Source organism: Crotalus tigris, unplaced genomic scaffold (genome assembly GCF_016545835.1).
Source record: "Crotalus tigris isolate CLP2741 ecotype Arizona unplaced genomic scaffold, ASM1654583v1 scf7180000018413.2111637, whole genome shotgun sequence".
NCBI classification, from domain to species: Eukaryota; Metazoa; Chordata; class Lepidosauria; order Squamata; family Viperidae; genus Crotalus; species Crotalus tigris.
In genome coordinates, this window is record NW_024096990.1 from 67,330 (window position 1) to 83,941 (window position 16,612).

At 44.1% G+C, this 16,612-nt stretch overlaps 1 protein-coding gene across 3 annotated transcripts; it reads right to left on the bottom strand.

Moving 5' to 3' along the window:
* Positions 1-56: 56 nt before the first annotated feature.
* Positions 57-15,582, bottom strand: LOC120311971 (urokinase plasminogen activator surface receptor-like). Of its 3 annotated transcripts, XM_039352108.1 has the most exons (8): positions 15,344-15,582; positions 13,450-13,569; positions 12,198-12,332; positions 11,221-11,361; positions 9,550-9,693; positions 6,203-6,340; positions 2,588-2,771; positions 57-141 (listed from the first exon to the last, which is right to left on the bottom strand). In XM_039352108.1, coding segments are annotated over exons 1-8 (909 nt in total). In that variant the 5' UTR covers positions 15,390-15,582; the 3' UTR covers positions 57-140. The 3 variants fall into 3 exon arrangements, with proteins under 3 accessions (XP_039208042.1, XP_039208041.1, XP_039208043.1); XM_039352107.1 differs by lacking the exon at positions 57-141 and having other exon boundaries at positions 2,220-2,771; XM_039352109.1 differs by lacking the exons at positions 57-141; positions 2,588-2,771 and having other exon boundaries at positions 6,242-6,409.
* Between the last annotated feature and the right edge of the window lie 1,030 nt (positions 15,583-16,612).

Below are 16,612 nucleotides of genomic sequence, written 5' to 3' on the forward strand. Positions count from 1 at the left end.
CAAGAGAACTTTGCTTGTCCGCTGAACATTCAGCAGGATTTCCAGTTGTTACTCATCTTCTGCAGATCAAAGGCCCCTCCCTGAGTTGGCTGCACCTCCTTCATTATTGTAATTACCCTGCCTCTTTATGAACCAGGACATCTGGTTGCAGTTGTTCCCCAAACAAGGATTGAGAGAGTTGTGGCAGGAGACAGAAAAGGAAAAAGACCTTTCGCCACTTGTGAGATAAAACACATTTCTCATTCTATAATCTTTCATAGACTGATACTATTAATGTTATCGGACAGACAGTTGTGTGCTATACACAGTGCATATTCATGCCTAAAAATATAGCTGGACAAACACACACACACACACATACACATATATGTGGATTACTAGAAAACCTGTATGTAGTGGAATGTGGTCTGGATTCCCAGAAGGGAGGGGCTGCATTCCAGAGGAACAAGAGAAGTTTAGATACCTTGGTTGGGAGGAAGAAGCTCCTACCTAGATATACTCCAGAGTATATCTTTAATTACGCAAGTACTTTGCTTTAGTTTGGCAAGATTCCATAGATTGTTGTTGTTAGTTACAAAGTCGTGTCCAAGCCATCGCGACCCCATGGACAACGTTCCTACAGGCCTTTCCTGTCCTCTACCATCTTCTGGAGTCCATTTAGGCTCACGCTTACTGCTTCAGTGACTTCATCCAGTCACCTCCTTCTCTGTCGCCCCCTTCTTCTATTGCCCTCCATCTTTCCCAGCAATATATAGGTGAGGAACAATAAAAGAAATTGCTTACAAAAAAAAAAAAACAACCCATCACTCATCATTTTGGGTTTTGGAGCTTATCACTGTGACCCGATGGGTCGTTGTTTCAGAGAAATTTCCTTATGTAAATAGAGAAAGGGTGACGACCGCTGGCAAGCAAAAAAAAGCAGTGGAAGCAGGAACAACTTTTGACTTCCTGCCGACTTCCCCATTGTCTTTCCTTAGGGAAAGCTGGCAGGCATCCTTGGAAATGACAATCGCCTGGCCATGCCTGAGAGTGGCAGCAGACTGGCATGGGAAAGCGATGGCACTTAAAAGGCCACAACTTTGTCAAATTTTAGTTCAATGGGACTAGCGAATCCCAAGATTTGGGGGAGCCTTCTTTAAGTTGGCTGATTTGAGATACATTGATTCCAAAACTGTTGCCCTACAATGTACTGTTTTGCTGAGTTGAAGGTTCCAGTTTTGGTAACATATAAAGCAGAGGTGTCAAACTCAATTTCATTGAGGGCCGCATCAGCATTGCGGTTGCCCTCGGGGGGCTGGGTGGGTGTGGCCAGGGTGGGTGTGGAGTGGGTGTGGCCTATTGGGTGGGCATGGCCAGCTCTGCGTCAAGAGTGCCTGTGGGGGCCTGGGCAGGAGTGGGACAGATCTGAGGGTCTCTGGCAGAAGGGGGTGGGACCAGGGCAAGTGCCAAGGCATGGTCCACTGGAGGAGCCTCACCGTTCCTCTCAGGCCATGTGGGCGGCTGGATGGTGATGCGGGCTGCCTGGAGCCCTGGGCAACAGAGATCAAATGCCCAGCCTGGCCCTCGAGCACCCATGGCACCAAGCCCAGCCCCACTTCCCCAAGGGGGCACCCAGCTGCACTTACCTCCTCCTCAAGGCTGCTGCTGCTGTGCTTGCTCTCCTTAGCCAGGTTGCTCATGATGGGTACGAGGGCAAAGACAGAGGAAGGCCCATTCCCTCTCCATGGGAGAAGACCCAGCTTTGTATCCAAAGCTTCCTTATCAATAGGACGGGAGACCCCAGGATAGGCCAGGGGGAAGGGGCAAGGGGATGGTAAAAGGGCAGCAGGGCAGGACTAAGGCAGGAGTTCCCTGAGACCCTCCCTCCCCTTCTTTCCTTTCTTCCTTCCTAAGTACAGAGTGATGGGAAAATATTTGAGATGAGGGAGGGAGAAAAACAGGCAAGAAACACAGCCAGGGCCAAGGCAGCGGGGGCCGTTCCCTCAGTGTTTCCAGGATGGCTTCGCGGGCCACATGAAACCACTTCACAGGCCGCATCCGGCCCCCGGGCCTTGTGTTTGACATGTCTGCTATAGATCAAGGGCAAAAAAATAAATAGTAGCAGAGGCATCCACGGGGGGGGGGGTCAGAAAAGTCAAGATGGTGGCTGCAAACATGTGATCAAAATCCTCTCCTTTTACCTGTGAGGGAATTTCATTTTTCTACTAGTTTTAACACTCTCTAGTTTTACTTCCAACAGTCAATATCTGGTTAGTATTTGGAGGGAGAACACCAAGGTTTCCATTTCAATTGGAAAGTCTGAGAAAGCATTTTGGAGAAAGACAGTATCTTCTGTACAGTGGCCTAGAAAACTACATATCTGTGTTTCACCTAAAAATGAGGTCAACTCAAATGAGACCTCATCTTCTCAGTGGGCAAATTGGGAAAAAGAAAAACCACATTTTTAGAAAAGCAACAAAGATTTTACATTTGAGTGGCAGAGCCCCCCCCCCCCCAAAAAAAGAATCACCACCAAAATGTCCCAAATGTATTTCTATGCCCCAGAGGAACCTGGGGTGGTTATTGATAGACTTTGAACACCACCCACCATGAACTAAGAAGGATCACCAGTTCCGGGCTGGTAGGACGGTGGGCTTTGTTACAAAGATTGCTTTTACAACATTCAGCGTGAGAATTTTCTCTCTTCAGTCTAAAATATATATCGGTGTCTCTCCTGCACATGGATTCCGTGGCGCAGCCCTTTTGGACAGTCACCGCTGTGGTTTTATTTTCTGGAAAACAATAACAAAAGGGTATGTGGCAATTCCTTTTTTTAAACGTAATTTTCTGATTGAAGAACCTAGAGAACCTAAACAGTTAAATAAGGCCGTTAAAGTTTTGTGCCCAGTGACGCATCCCCAACAAGAAAAAAGTTTAAATTGCATCAGAAGATTTCCCTGGTTTTGTTTTTTTAAAAAAAAAAAAAAAAAACATTGTGTGGGCTTTTGCAGGAGATGGAGGCCAGAGCTGGGAAGCATTTAGCATTGACATTAATAATAATAATAATAATAATAATAATAATAATAATAATAATAATAATAATAATAATAATAATAATAATTAGACAAAATGCCAAATCCAGTCTGAACATCTGGCTGACTGTGCGATGATCCATAATAATAAAGTTGGAAGGGACCTTGGAGGTCATCTAGTCCAACCCCCTGCTCAGGCAGGAAACCCTATACCATTTAGGACAAATGGCTGTCCAGTCTCTTCTTCTCTCTCATGCTATCTAGCATATTGGGCAGCAAGGGATCTCCAGTATTGACTCCACCATTGCCAGTCCTAAACCCGTATGAGAAAGGAGGAGAGTTGAGTGGCGGGCTAACAACGCATTCCTGTAAAAATTATAACCACTACAGAAACGGAGGAAGAAGAATCTCAAGAAAATTGAGTCAACCAGGTTAGGTGGGAAGAGAAGCATTAAACTACAAGTCACACAGTAATGGGACAGGGAGATTCTCCTGAGAGGTGAAGCCATTTTGCTGCATTATTTTAACAGGGAGGATTGTGCCTGTCTGGTATCTGGGGATAGATGGATGGATGGATGGATGGAGGGATGGAGGGATGGATGGATGGAGGGATGGAGGGATGGATGGATGGATGGAGTGGCTGGAGGAATAGATGGATGTATAGATGGATGGGTTGATATGATGGATGGATGGATGGATGGATGGATGGATGGATGGAAGATGGATGGATGGATGAAGTGGCTGGATGAAAGGCTGGAGGAATATATGGATTTACAGATGGATGGGATGATTGGATGGATGGATGGATGGATGGATGGATGGAGGAATAGCTGGAGGGAAGTATATATAGATGGGGTAGATGGATGGATGGATTGGCTGGATGAATGGATGGAGGAATATGTGGATGTATAGATGGATATCTATATATAGATATATAGATGTATGTATGTATGTATGTAGTGGCTGGATGGATGGATGGGGTAGATAAGGGGACACTGCAACTATGTTAAACATAGTTTTATATATATATATATATATATATATATATATATATATATATAGATGTTTTCTGAGGTTTTCGCGGGTATTTGTATGTAGGTCTTTGGTTGTTCGGGTTTTCTCCCACGTAAAATTGGAAGTGTCTTGGCGACGTTTCGACGAACTCCCATTCGTCATCTTCAGGCTGGTGCTTTCAGCTTCGTGCCTCGAGCAGCAGTGTGTGGTCTTGGCTGTTTCTTCCTTTTAACTGCCAGTGGGGTATGAACTGATTGGGTGGGAGCTTGGCTGTGTTCTGATTCCAAACACATCTTAGATCTGACCAACCACTGCCTATCCAACACATACTTCATCTATAATGGACAAAAATACAAACAAACAGAAGGAGCACCCATGGGATCACCCCTCTCACCTGTCATTGCCAACCTCTACATGGAACACTTTGAACCCAAGCTCTAGAAAAATCTGATCACAAACCCAAACTCTGGCTCAGATACGTAGACGACACCTTCATAATCTGGCCACATGGGAAAGAAAAACTGGACAACTTCCTCACACACCTCAACAGCCTACACCCCAAAATACAGTTCACCATGGAAACAGAAACTAACAACCAACTTCCCTTCCTGGATGTCTTAGTCTACAAGAAATCCAATGGCTCCCTAGGACACACCATCTACCAGAAGAAAACACACACAAACCGCTATCTGCACGCTCTCTCACACCACCACCCAGCACAGATCAACTCTGTAGCCAAGACACTCATCTCCAGAACAAAACGCTTAGCTGACGAACAACACCTAAAACCCGAACTACACACTCTCACCAATGTACTAACATCCAATGGATTCCATAGAAATAAGATTACAAACCTAATCCAAAAAGAAACCCCCACTAAAATCCAAGACAAAGAACAAGAAAACGGCAAAGCCATCCTCCCATACATAAAAGGCATCACAGACAGAATCAGTAAGATCCTCCATAAACACAACATCAAAACAGCATTCTGCACAAACAGAAAAATATCCACCATCCTTAGAAACCCCAAAGATAAAATTGAATTAGAAAATCAAGGAGTATACGAAATCCCATGCACCACTTGTCCCACCACATACATCGGACAAACCAACAGAAGAATAAGTGCACGCATTGAAGAACATAAGAACTCAGTCAAAAAAGAGGAACCAACATCTTCCCTGGTCCAACACCTTAAAGCTACAGGACATGAAATTGACTTTAAAAATACCAGAACCATTGCCAAAAGTGAACATTTTAATAACAGAATAATCAGAGAAGCCATCGAGATAGAAAAACGCCCACACAGCATGAACAAGCGAGATGATACCTCCCGCCTACCAGCCATTTGGAAACCCGCCCTCATTGACAAACGACTCCCTAACACAAAAAATGATACCAGACCCACACTCACAAAAACCACACAGGAGGTCACCACCAAACATCCACGCAAAAAACAAACCCAAAGCCACACTGACTATGAGGCACGACCACAAACCAGAAGCCAGACCACAGCTGCATCATTAGCCACTTTAAACCCCCCCAATCCATACATGAAGCAAACTGACACCCTCCATGAAGAGGAAGCACGACCACGAACGCGAAGCCAAGGAATGGCAGGGCAGCCCAAAATCTTGAATCCCTCTGCAACTCAGACTAACCTGAGCACAACCAAACAGAACACTCCCCCAGCCAATCAGAGCACAGCCAACCCCCCAGCCAATCAGAGCACAGCCAACCCCCCAGCCAATCAGAGCACAGCCAAGCCCCTAACCAATCAGAACACACCTCCACCCAATCAGAACACAGCCAAGCTCCCACCCAATCAGTTCATACCTCCACTGGCAGTTAAAAGGAAGAAACAGCCAAGACCACACACTGCTGCTCGAGGCACGAAGCTGAAAGCACCAGCCTGAAGATGACGAATGGGACTTCGTCGAAACGTCGCCAAGACACATAGAGCCGAGGTGGCGCAGCAGTTAGAGTGCAGTACTGCAGGCCACTTTAGCTGACTGTGTTCAGCAGGTCAGTGGTTCAAATCTCACCGGCTCAAGGTTGACTCAAGGTTGATAATCCTTAAACAATCATGGCCTTAAGTTGAGCACTACCTGTATAGAGATTTTTTTTCACCTCTCTTTCTCTGTCTTTCGTATCAGCTCAATTTTAAGCCTTCTCTTTACCTCCTTTTATGATGCGCACACACCGGTTCATGGCTCCAGGGCACCTCAAGATCTGCCCTTTGTGGCAGGGGCTCTCTCCAAGGCCTGAATCCCGACAGGTATAACACTGTAGCCCGTTGGGCTGTCCAGCGAGGATCTCTGCAGGCAGGGAAAAAAATAAAGGCGCTGATCACGGTTTCTGCCAATGATAAGTGGACACCAGAAGGCCTGAAGGGAAGCAGATGAAATGGAAGAAGTGAGGAAGTTAAGGCAGTTAAACAGTTGCAGAGATTTTATTTATGGTAAGCTAATTGCTGAGCCGAGAGGAAAACTGCTCTTTGTTGTTTGCGTTCAATTCGTTCCCACATTTTTTTTTCCAAATAACTTTAGGTGGATTATAAACTAAAATGTACAAATACAGAAAAAACAATCACATAAAAGGGCCGCAAAAGAATGCCTATAGACAAATAAAATAACACAAAACCAAAACCATGAATTTGCTTTCTAGGAAAATGTTCTTAAAACTGATGCAGTGACTGCTTTTCAGTCTAAGGCAGACATGGCAAACACAAGGGCCGGGGGCCGGACGCGGCCTGCAAAGTGGTTTCATGTGGCCCGCGAAGCCATCCTGGAAACAGTGAGGGAACAGCCCCTGCTGCCTTGGCCCTGGCCCAGGCCGGCCGGGAGCCAATGTAGAATTTTGTGGTGGCCATCTATGCTGAAACGCATTCAGTCTTAGCTCCACAAGGCCGTCTACAAACAGCGAGGAACCAGCCCCTGCTGCGTCAGCCCCGTTCCCTGGGTGCATGCTGGAGAGGTGTCACCCTTTGTGAGGAATGAAGAAATGCACCATCGCCTGGAAGTGGCCAGCAAATGGCCCTCGCGTACTTCACCTATCTGGCTTGATGGGCTCCGGCGGAGGGGTTTCAGAAGGCAGTGAGGCTCCTCCAGTGGACCATGCCTTGGCGCTTGCCCCAATCCCACCCCCTTCTGCCAGAGACCCTCAGATCTGTCCCACTCCTGCCCAGGCCCCCACAGGTGCCCTTGACGCGAACGATGTAGAGCTGGCCATGCCCACCCAGTAGGCCACACCCACTCCATCCACGCCCACCCAGTAGGCCACACCCACCCTGGCCACACCCACCCGGGCCCCTGAGGGCAATCACAATGCTGATGCGGCCCTCAATGACACCCCTGGTCTAAGGAATCCTCGACTTACAACTGATTAGCAACCATTCAAAGTTTCGACAATCCCCCCTCCAAAAGGTACTTATAACACGGTTCCTGAGTTTCAGAATAACAGAGTTGGAAGGGACCTTGGAGGTCATCTAGTCCAACCCCCTGCTCAAGCAGGAGATCCTACACCATTCCAGATAAAGGGCTATCCAGTCTCTTCTTAAAAACCTCCAGTGTTTGAGCACCCACAACTTCTGGAGGCAAGTCATTCCACTGGTTAATTTTTCTCACTGTAATTGTTTCAATGGACCAGGTCACGTCCCTGCAGTCATGTGACCTCATTTTGGATACCGCCCACATTTCTGGCCATCCCATGGTCCTGACAAGGTGATTTACAATATTGTTGCCCAAAACTGGCATTTGCTTAATCTGTGTGAACTTGAGCTATTTATCTGCCTCTATTTTTATTTATTTTCATTAAAAAAATTATTTAACAATGACACAGCATATATATATATATATATAATATATTAATAAGAATAGTGAAAATAAAAATGTGATTCCTGGGTGAATCCATAGTCAATTACCAATAAAACATGAACACCAGGAATATAATAAACTATAAAAGTTTAATACCATCACCGATCACCAAGCTTTCGTCAGATACTTCTGACATCGTCAGGGTTAATGCTGGTCTGTGGGAGAGTGCCTTTATAGGTGAGCCATCATTTGCACATGGCTCTTAGATCTTGTCGTAGGTCCTAATTGATTTAACTGCTTTTTAATTATGGCTTCCATACTGATGACTCCTCTTTTCTTGCTTTTACTGCTTGTGGGTGTGTCATTATTCCCCTCTACCTCCCACTGTCTTGAATTAGGGAGGTTCTTTCCTCCCCTTTTTTGGTCATTCGTATCTCTAAGTTGTTCCCTCTTCACACCTCCGTGTCTCCTACCTTCTTCCTTCTTCTGATCTTTACTTGTTCCCCAATTGTCATCCCTCATTCTGTGGGGGCACACTCTCAGCCTTTCTCCCCATCCCTTGCTTTCCATTTCCCTCCCACAAGCAGTAAAAGCAAGAAAAGAGTCATCAGTATGGAAGCCATAATTAAAAAGCAGTTAAATCAATTAGGACCTATGACAAGATCTAAGAGCCGTGTGCAAATGATGGCTCACCTATAAAGGCACTCTCCCACAGACCAGCATTAACCCTGACGATGTCAGAAGTATCTGACGAAAGCTTGGTGATCGGTGATGGTATTAGACTTTTATAGTTTATTATATTCCTGGTGTTCATGTTTTATTGGTAATTGACTATATATGTGTTATATATATATATATATATATATTATATATATAATGTTGTGTGTGTGTGTTGTGTGTGTGTGGTGTGTGTGTGTGTGTATATATATATATATTTGTTTTCTGAGGTTTTCGCGGGTATTTGTATGTAGGTCTTTGTTGTTCGGTTTTCTCCCACGTAAAATTGGAAGTGTCCAAGACACTTCCAATTTTACGGGGAGAAAACCCGAACAACCAAAGACCTACATATATATATATATATATATATATATATATATATATATATATATATATATATATATATATATTTAGGTTTTTAGGTTTTGCTAACAAAGAATAAAGAGAGAATGGTATAGCTATATATATATAAAGATACTCATTTTTGTCTTCCCTTTCAGCAACTCTGCTTGTTTTATGATTATTATGTCTTGTTATAATCCTTTTTTATTTAAAACAAAGGCACAGTTTCCAAAAAGGTATTCTCTATAAATAAACGGATCATTGCTGAGATTGTGCAATTGTTACTCCATCTGACTTTAGTAAAGATTCCGGGCAGAGTAGATTAAGTCAATGTTTCTCAACCTGAGCAACTTAAAGATGTATGGGCTTCAACTCCCAGAATGCCCTAGCTAGCATGGAATTCTGGGAGTTGAAGTCCACAGATCTTCAAGTTGCCCAGATTGAGAAACACATTATTACAGTAATCAATTATATTTCCATACCTCTTTACTGTCATCTAGTGGTGAACTGGATAGGGTTTGGATGTAGCTCTTTATAGTTACATTTATTCATGCCTCTATTTCTATATCACTCCACTTCAAAGGATTCAGGGCACTTGACAATATGACAGAATAGGATGAAAAAAAGAAGTACAATGACTTTGTTGGACTTACCTGGAAAACTTCTATTATTGCAGTTGGGTTGGCCACAAACTTTTTGGTCAAGGAAAGCAAAGTCTTTTCCAATCTGGTAGAGCACCTGCAGATCTTGGAAGGAGTTATTTCCACATCCCTTTATGATGGGTTCTAGTTCTTCTCCTGAAGAGGACAGTCATCCAGTAATTCTTAGGTACCAGGATCATAGTCTATCATAATCTGTTCAAAGTGCTTTAGCAATACTTGTAGAAGACAGAATAAGACGATTGGAAGGCATCTTATAGGTCTTCGGGTTCAAGTCCCTGCTCCGACAGGTGACCTTACACCAGGGGTAGGCAACCTCGACTCTTTTATGACTCATGGACTTCAACTCCCAGAATTCCTGAGTCAGCATGGCTCAGCTTGGAAACCTCTCCCTTTCCCCTCAGCATAGCTGACTCAGGAATTCTGGGGGTTGAAGTCCATGAATCATAAAAGAGCCGAGGTTGCCTACCCTTGCCTTACATCATTCTGGAGGAATGGCTATCCAGTCTCATCTTGAAAACCTCCAGTGATGGAGCACTCACAACTTCTAGAGATTACCCATTCCACCGATTAATTGTTCTCACTGTCAGGAAATTTCTCTTTATTTCTAGATTGGATCTTTTCTGATAAGTTTCCACCCATTACTTCTTCTCCCATTACCGCTTTGGAGAATACATATACACACACACACACACACACACATGTTCTCTGTGGCAGCCCCTCAAGTACTGCAAAAGTATTATCATGTCACCCCGTAGTCCTTCTTTTCAGCAGACTACACATACCTAATTCCCTCAATCATTCATCTTACAGTGTGATGGAATGTAGTCTGGATTCCCAGGAGGGAGGGGCTGCATTCCAGAAGAGCCCAAGAAAACTGTGTGAGAAAATGCGGGTGAAGATGGCACCTCCCTACTAGTTCCCAGAGTACTATGATGCAAGAAGTCTGCTTTAATTTGGGAAGATTTCCATAACCATTCAACTAAAAATAATGCCATATACTCTTCTATTATATATATTTAACTGGCCAACCTGTGAATTTACTTACACACACACATACATCCAAACACACACATACAAGTTCAGAAGCAAATTCACAGGTTATCCAGTTAAATAAAATAAAATCTTGAGTTCTTTTACTTTTAATTAAAAGCTTTCTGCAAAATTTGTACTACTTTTTTTTTTCAGTATGGCTAAGGCAGTGGTTCTCAACCTTTCTAATGCCGCGACCCCATAATACAGTTCCCCATGTTGTGGTGACCCCCAACCACTTATACATCACTGGGTGCCAGGGGCGTGGCCAAAGAAAAGGGGGGGGAAATGGTGGACAGCCTTGTTTGGCGACCCCTGTGAAATGGTTGTTCGACCCCAAATGGGGTCCCGACCCACAGGTTGAGAACCACTGGGCTAAGGGGTTGAGTTGAATTGATCTTGAACTGCTCATGAGCCACATTTACACAACAGATAGCTGCACCTTAAGGGGAGAGTTTTTTTAATTCTCTTATTTTCTTTCTTCAATAGGAAAGTAGCTATTTTTCACTATGATAGAAAATTCCAAGCGACAGAAACCATGAATAAAACTTCTGTCCACCAACTGGAACAGAGAAGTTGTGCATTTTGTCACACAGCCCTGCCACGTTATCTCACATCGACACCCACTGGTACCTGGAAGGAAACGTTGGGAAATTTGCACGCATCGATCTGCACTCCCGTAGCATTGCTGCGAAGGGGCCGTAAAACCACATTCGTCTTTGTTCCCAATGCAACTTTGACACACCAGCCCGTTGTGCAATCCATCTCGGTTGACTGTTTAAAATGATAGGTAAGGAGAAAACTCACTCAATTCACTCATCAATTTCCATAATGGGGAGCAATCCAAACACACACACATATGGGCAAACGTACTGAAGCCTACCCCAAAAATGAATCTGCAAATATTTAAAGTTTTCCTGATCCTTTCAGAATGCATGAAAAGTAAGAGAAAGGGATAGAAGACCCACAAATTAGCTCCACATGGTATAGTAAAAAAAAAAAAAATCCCTGTGCAAAAGGGATAGCAAATAACACCTATAGCAGGGGTCCTCAACCTTGGCAACTTTAAGACTTGTGGACTTCAACTCCCAGAATTCCTCAGCCAGCTTTGTTGGTAAGCAGGTCTTGAGCATGTTGCTCCCGTTTTATTCCCTTTTGGTTTAGTGGTTTGTGTTGTCATACAAAGCTTAATTTGTAGCAGGGGTGCCCAACTTTGCCAATTTAAGATTTGTGGACTTCAACTCCCAGAATTCCTCAGCCAGTTGAAGTCCACAAATCTTAAATTGGCAAGGTTGGACACCCCTACTACAGATTAAGCTTTGGGGACCCCTGCTACAGATTAAGCTTTGCTGGCTGAGGAATTCTGGGAGTTGAAGTCCACAGGTCTTAAAGTTGCCACGGTTGAGGACCCCTGGCCTATAGCATCTTGGACTGAATTTGCATTATTTCACTGGCAGCAAAGTTGACATGTTCAAGTAACTATTGTACGTCTCACGGTCCACAAATCATTGCACTACATAGTCACAATTCCACAAGCCACCTAGACTTCCTCAGGAAGTGTTGCATTCTGGGATCCGGACACACTTTTGTGGCTTGCTCCTTTTACGTACCTTGCAAAGTCACAGGTTGGCAAAGATTTGAAGAGCAACACCACATTGTTCGGAACAAGGAGCCCTCGGTTCCCGCCGGGTACCGCCGGCAAGCATTTGAGGAGCCACAGCCCTGCTTGGCTGTATCTGCGTTCACTACCGAGAAAATAATAAATTATGAGGTTACTTATCATCATGTGGAAGTATTCTCTGAAGACTCTTTTGGGGAGCGGCACAATTATCCCGCACAGTTGGTTGCAATCTATGAGGTGACTTATTGTGTCGTATAGGTCAGGGCTTTTCAACTTTTTCACCCATTGTACCACTTTTAGGATATGGCAATATCCGAGTACCACCAGTCGCCTAGCAAGGGGTCAAAAACATGATGACCAAAAAAAAAGGAAAAAAGTGATAAAGTACAGGTAGTCCTCGACTTATAACAGTTCGCTTAGTGACTGTTTGAAGTTACAGTGGCACTGAAAAAAGTGACCCCCAAGCCACAGCCGAGCAAGACAGCTGCCTGCACGCCCGGCGGCGCTCTTCCTCCTGTCCGAGGTTTTCATTGTTGTGAGCATTTCTGTTGAGGATTAGCAGCGGGGGTGGGATGGGGGGGTTGTTTGGTTTTTATTCCCCCATCTGCTGGGTGGTTGCAGCAGGTTTTGGTCACTTCACATGACCCTGGGACACTATGACCGTCATAAATATGAATCAGTTGCCAAGCATCTGAATGTAAATCACAAGACCCTGGAGAGGCTGCAACATTCCAGCTGATCGGCGCTTCTTCTGGGCTCAGTGAAAGCACCAGGATCAGCGCCGAGCTTCAGCTGGAGCCTGGCGCTGATCCTGGCACTTCCACTGAGCCCTGACAACCCCGAGGAAGCGCTGATCCTGGCGCTTCTGCTGAGCCCTGACAGCCCTGCAGCTCCAACCATCTCTCACTCAGGCTTGTGTGATGCTGCCACCGGTTCAGTTCATTCCCCTCCCCCACTACCACTTTTCTAGGATGGTCGCGTACCACCTGCCAGGTGCCAATGTACCACAGGTGGTACCCATACCACTGGTTGAAAAGCCCTAGACTAGATAGTCCCTTGAGCCCAATATTTCCATTGTTAAGCAAGACAGTGATAAAGTGACTTTTGCCCCATTATTAACTTAACAGCTGCGGTGATTCGCATTAACGACTGTGGCAAGAAATGTTGTAGAATGGGGCAAAAGTCACTTTATTACTGTCTTCCACATGATGATAAATAACCCTTTGAATTACAAGACTTACATCCATGGTACTTCTTGATCATGGAGAAGCAGGAGTTTTGGTTGGGCTTACAAACTTCAACTGGGGCCTTAGAGCAGTTCCCTTCATTTGTTAAGCACTTGTGGCACTCCAGGCTATTGGCTGAAAGAAAAAGACACGCCACCAAACAATGTAATTTCATAATCTTTCCAAAGCGACATTCTCCAGATATGGCGGGACTGGACTTGCAAGAATTCCTGGCTCACTTTTTCATCTGCCCTGCGTAATCCCGTCTTTCCAAACCTGGCTCAGGATTTTAAGAATGAATGTTCCCCATATTTTCCAACCACACCAATCTGGAAGACTGTAACAGCCATCCTGAAAGGGTGATAAAAATTTGTAGGACATGTCGCTAAATTGTCCATCTAGCCCCGTGGTGGCGAACCTATGGCACGGGTTCCAGAGGCGGCACTCAGAGCCCTCTCTGTGGGCACACGCGCTGTCGCCCCAGTCCTAGGCCTTCAGCTGGGTTTTATAAAACCTTTTCGCTTTAGGCCTCTGCCGCCATGTGCAAAAAAAAAAAGGTTCAATCAGTCAATTTCAACTTCTCGCGGGAAAAAAAAGATCTTGCAAAGTTGGAATTGATTGATTGAATTTTTTAGTCCCACCCAGTCTGCCATTACTAATGCAGTCACGCCCACCCAATGGGCCACACCCACCCAATGGGCCACACCCACCCAATGGGCCATACCCACCCGGCACCCGACGATACATAAGTGGGTTTTGGGTTGCAGTTTGGGCATTCAGTCTCTAAAAGGTTCGCCATCACTGATCTAGCCTCTCCAGAGTCGTTGGTTAAGAGATGGGCAGCAAATAAATCTTATAAAGAAATACACAGAAATAAATAAGCTGATTGTGTTGACGTGCAGGCTTTCTCAGGAGGTCTATCCAGATATAACTACAGAGCTTTGTAAAACAGTGTCTCTCAATCTTGGCAAGTTTAAGATGGCACAGCTGGCTGGGGAATTCTGGGAGTTGAAGTCCACACCTCTTAAACTTGCCAAGGTTGAGAAACACTGTTTTGGGATGTCATTTTCTCATTCTTTGAGGAAAAAACAATTTGGTTTGGTTGACACAGTAATTTCCCTTGAAAAGTGAGTTAAACAAACTGATAAGGATGCCTCCTATGCTTGTGGTTTATCGAAATGACAAGAAGCATTGTTATTGCTGGGAGACCATTAATTATCTAGCCATTAATTATTTTCCCCAAGCTGATTTTGTTTCCTTTTTAATATTCTTCACTGCTTCCCTTGATTGCACTAATTTATCATGTCTTGGATCTGCTCTATGCTTTGTCCTCTGAATGAAAATTTCATTTTAAAACATTCCAATTTTTATTCGTTAATCTCCTAGTTTTTCCCCTTGTTCTCAGTTGTTCTCAATTGCACTCCATTGCAATATGCTTGATGCTTTGCTTTTAACCATTGACTTAATCATTTTTTTTCTGATTTGCCCATTACATTACTCCATAAACCAGCAAAGAATTGATTTGACTAATATGAATTTTGTTTCCTGTGATCTTATGTTGAGGCTGATAACAGAAAACACTGCTTTTTATATATGGGGCACCTTGCAGGGCTTGGACTAGAAGACCTCCAAGGTCCCACTCAACCCTGTTTAAGAAGGATTGGTTGGTTGCAGCAACCTTTCAAATGGAAGGAGGCACCAGAAAATCTCTTCCATATCATGACATCACTAGACTACAAGCCTAACTTGAAGACTTCATCTTTGTTTTGGTTTTATAAATCATCCAGACAACTTTAGTTTAAAACAATATATACTGATATTATTTCAAATACCGAACGACACTTAGGCAGGGAGGTTTCATGTGTGTGTTACAGACACTCAACAACAGAGAGCAGTGATTTGCACTTACCCATCCCAAGACAAAAAATGAAGATTGTAATGGACCCTTTATCCATCACAGCAACTCTATCAGAGAAGGGGAAAATAGGAAATTATATAATGTGCTTCAGAGACCAAGGAATTTGTCCACAATTGGTTTCAGAATTGAGTTTCCACTGGATAGGTCCATATTCTGCCCCAGAACCTTGACAGTAGGATCTATATCAAGAGTCTCCAGACTTTAATACTTCTGGACTTCAAATCCCAAAATAATAATAATAATAATAATAATAATAATAATAATAACAACAACAACAACAACAACAAAACAACAATAATAGTAGTAGTAGTAGTAGTAATAATAATAATAATAAAAAGTTGGAAGGGATCTTGGAGGTCATCTAGTCCAACCCCCTGCTCAGGCAGGATACCCTATACCATTTCGGACAAATGGCTGTCCAGTCTCTTCTTAAAAACTTCCAGTGTTGGAGCATTCACTGCTTCTGGAGGCAGGTTGTTCCACTGGTTAATTGTTCTAACTGTCAGGAAGTTTCTCCTTAATTCTAGGTTGCTTCTCTCCTTGATGAGTTTCCATCCGTTGCTTCTTGTCCTGCCTTCCGGCGCTTTGGAGAATAGCTTGACTCCCTCTTTTTTGTGGCAGCCCCTGAGATATTGGGACACTGCTATCCTGTCCCCCCTCGTCCTTCTCTTCGTTAAACTTGACATACCCAATTCCAGCAACCGTTCCTTATATGCTTTAGCCTCCAGTCTCTGTACTCTTTCTAGAGTCTCAACGTCTTTTTTACATCGTGGTGACCAAAACTGGATGCAGTATTCAAGTGTGGCCTTACCAAGGCATTGTAAAGTGGTATTAACACTTCGGGTGATCTTGATTCTATCCCTCTGTTAATGCAGCCCAGAACTGTGTTGGCTTTTTTGGCAGCTGCAGCACACGGCTGTCTCATAGTTAAGTGATTATCCACTATGACTCCGAGATCCCTGTCACAGTTACTACTAATTCTGAGAGTTGAAGTCCAGAAGACTTAAAAGTGTCCAAGTTTGGAGACCCGTGATCTATCCATAAAGAGCAAAGAGAAAGAAGTTTTCAAAACTGGCCTTATTACTTTCCTGCTGGAGACAAACCACCCCTAACCTCCTTCATCCCCATTTACCCACACTTCGTTATCCAACGCAGGATCAAGTACATCCAAACAACCTCTAAGAAAAGACATCCAAAGACTTAAAACCTGAGCGATGCATTTCAGGTTGCTTAAACGAAGAAGCTACGGAAAGTGATCTG

What these genes read in the sequence shown, in the direction of transcription:
- LOC120311971 (XM_039352107.1), bottom strand. Translation starts at nt 15,389, where the DNA reads ATGGATAAAGGGTCCATTACAATCTTCATTTTTTGTCTTGGGATGG. An exon ending in CATTTTTTGTCTTGGGATGG is followed by an intron (nt 13,570 to 15,343) that starts GTAAGTGCAAAT and finishes TTTTTCTTTCAG; the next exon opens with CCAATAGCCTGGAGTGCCAC. An exon ending in CAATAATAGAAGTTTTCCAG is followed by an intron (nt 6,341 to 9,549) that starts GTAAGTCCAACA and finishes CCCTGCCTGCAG; the next exon opens with AGATCCTCGCTGGACAGCCC.